The sequence below is a fragment of the Solanum verrucosum genome, unplaced genomic scaffold (assembly GCF_900185275.1).
Source record: "Solanum verrucosum unplaced genomic scaffold, falcon-dt-bn FXZP01000284.1, whole genome shotgun sequence".
Lineage (NCBI taxonomy): Eukaryota > Viridiplantae > Streptophyta > Magnoliopsida > Solanales > Solanaceae > Solanum > Solanum verrucosum.
Genome location: NW_026019936.1, coordinates 1,464,774 through 1,467,875, shown reverse-complemented (window position 1 = coordinate 1,467,875; position 3,102 = coordinate 1,464,774). Strand labels below are relative to the sequence as shown.

The 3,102-nt window shown below is 37.6% G+C and overlaps 1 protein-coding gene across 1 annotated transcript; it reads left to right on the top strand.

The window, feature by feature from the left end:
- Positions 1-1,444: 1,444 nt before the first annotated feature.
- On the top strand, positions 1,445-2,669 carry LOC125835698 (E3 ubiquitin-protein ligase RHF2A-like; the record flags this gene model as incomplete). The annotated part of the gene is made up of 5 exons (XM_049514808.1): positions 1,445-1,528; positions 1,644-1,731; positions 1,841-2,205; positions 2,306-2,413; positions 2,495-2,669. Coding segments are annotated over exons 1-5 (774 nt in total), but the record flags the coding sequence as incomplete, so codon positions are not given.
- Between the last annotated feature and the right edge of the window lie 433 nt (positions 2,670-3,102).

Below are 3,102 nucleotides of genomic sequence, written 5' to 3'. Positions count from 1 at the left end.
TAGAAAATCACACCTTCCCCCGAAAATCTTTCTAAACTTTTTCATTGCTATATTTCAAGGAAACATAAACAGCTAAGCAAGCAAAAGATGTTGCAGAACTAATGAAACAATAAATAACACTCTGATTAGACAGATTGAGTAGCAGAAGGGAGAAAGGGAGGACAACAGAGAGATATAGGCGAATGAGAAAAAAGTATAAAAAAGCAACAACATACCTAGTGAAATCCCACTAGTAGGGTCTGGGGAGGGTGGTGTGGACACATACCTTACCCCTACCTTGTGCAGAGGCTATTCTGATAGACCCTCAGCTCAAGTAAAACATATCAAAACCGGTTTGAAAAAGAAATACAGTAGCAAAGAGGTCATGTCGAAAATAATGGGGAAAAGAACAGTAGCAACAACAAATAATACAAAAACCCGAAGGAACGGGTAATAGAAAATTCAAAGAATAAGATAATAGAATAGTAATTATGATATTAATACAAGGAGTGTTGACAAAGTACATAAGGGTTCCATTCACGGAACAAGAACTCTGACTAGTTGGAATGCCTAAAACAAATAAAGCTCGATTTGTAACTAAAAGATAAGGCTACACCAAATAGCTCCATATAACATTTTCTTACATTCTTCTGTCAGTTTAGGTGCATAGTGATCATAGAGAACTTAAATCTTCTTTTTGTTTTGTGAGTAAACTTGTAGCAATTAGCACCATGATTACGTTGAACTGGAGACCTTTACACAACGTTAACCATGTTTAATTAATGTAGCTATCATTTTTCCTAAAGTTGTATGATTTTCTAATCACAAATTATTTTTCTTGTTACATACAAATCTACCATAAACAAAGAGGGAATGAATGGACTAGTGTTGTAGAAGCTGGTCTTGTTATTAGTTGTCCAAATTCTAAAGGGCATAATACATAAACAAACACTCAAACTTGGCTTCAGAGGGCAAGTAAGTTCTCCAACTTTGAGTATGCACATCTAGACACCTCAACTCATCTCCACTGTGTCAATTGAACACTCCTACTTACAAAATGATCATCTAGACACCTCGTCCACAAGACATAGTGGAGACGAGTTGGAGTGTTTGGTTGCCAGTTGAGATCAAGTTGAGGTGTGTAGATGTGCACTCTCAAAGTTAGAGTACTTACTTGCCAGCTGAGGTCAAGTTTGGGGTATGTTTATGTATTATGCCAATTCTAAAGTTTTTGCATGGCAACTATCTCATTTCGGGCTGTTTCTCTCAATAAGTTTGCATTATGAATTGGGGTATTTGATATGTTACTTTTTCATGTAATTTTCTTTGTTAATTTTAAATCTATAATCTATATTATTGTTTGTTAAAGTCACGCTTTGTAAATGAAAGCTCGTCAAACCCTGGGACTGATTTTTGTTCTGAAGTTCAAAACTTACATAAATGTTATTCGAGTTTTATTATAATTTGTATAATTTTTTCAAAACAGGCATCAAAGAAGTTCGAATTGTCCAATGTGTTGGCAGCCCTTAAGTCTGAAAGATCCTACAAGGTTCATTTGGCTTCTTTTTCCCTTTCGATTTTCACAAATTCATATCATTTTCATGCTACGTGTTACCTTTGATATTCGACTTTGATCGTCTCCCCTGATTCGAATGATATTGCAGTCAAGAATTGCTTGAGGCAGTGGAACAAGAGAGGAATATTAGGTTTAATCAGGCAAGAAATGCTACATTGTTTCGTCGTCCTACTCTGGTAAATTTTGAATTTCACAAGCTATAATGTTCCTTCTCCTATCTGATTAATGAAATTCCACAAGCTATAATGTTGTGTTGTCTCATTTTCCTTTTTGATTGCTCTCTAGTTGACCACAGGGATGAGTGAGTCTGAACTCGAAGAGCGCATTATTCAGCATTTGGCTGCTGCTGCAGCAATGGGACGGGGACGCCACTTTGGTCAACGAGAGGGATCAAGAAATCAGTCATCTTCCCATGGTCGTCCACATTTTTTAGTGTTTTCATCTCATCCTGATCCATCTCCTACTGCTGCTGCTGAATCGGATTCTCGTCAAGCTATAGCTGATCCTTCTGTTCCTATAACACCTGTCCGCCGTGAGACCACACAGTTCTTGCCTCACCTCTCATCTGGTCAAAGTAATCAACTTTCTGCTTCATCATCTCGATATGCTCGCCCACAAACCGTTAAACAAGAAATATCTGTTGGCGATAGGTATTGATGATTTTCAATCTCTTGGCTAAACATCAATGGTACACATGTTTCTCATATCAAAATTTTTCATTTTCTTTTGTTTGTTTGTTTTTCGTTTTAGAAGCTCTTCTAGTCCATCTTTGACAGAAAACCAGGATACAGAAGGACCATCAGACCTTCATTCACTATCGGAATCCTGGAAATCTCGATTTAATTCAATGTCAATGAAGTATGAATTGCTAAACTTGCTCTTTTGAGTGTGTCATTTTAGAAGCTATAAGCAATGTTGAATGTGGTTTTTGCTTTCCAGATATAGAGAATCAATCACAAAGAGTACACGAGGGTGGAAGGAGAGATTGTTTTCTCGAAGTACTTCTATGGCAGATATTGGTTCCGAAGTTAGGAGGGAGGATAATGCTGGAACAGGTAATGTATCTCGCATAATGGAACACCTCGAGACACAGGAAAATCAAACGGACAACAACATACCTTCAAACGCGGAGCAGAGACACAATGATAATATGGTTGCTCATAACGAAAGCAGATTGAACGGAAATAATCCTACGACTTCCTCCGCAAGTTCAGCTCGGAATGAAGTCACTATTTAATCAGTTGCATGGCAATAGTCCTCAGCATTTCATCTTTGAAAGTAAGCAATTCTTTTCTTTCTATTATCTCTTTTATTCTTATTGTGTCTTTAAAGATGCTTTTTTTTATGAAACATTGGCATAACCGAAATCGGTAGTATCTTGGTTCTTGTCAAGAGTGGCGGATCTAGGCTAGACGCAACGGGGTCTGCAAGACCCATATGCGTCTAGCTCGGACTAGATTGTATGTATGTGAGGAAAGATTAGAACTCATTGACTCGAAATCCTGAATGTGAGTCATGTGACCCTCTTTTTGGTTAACGTCCATGTT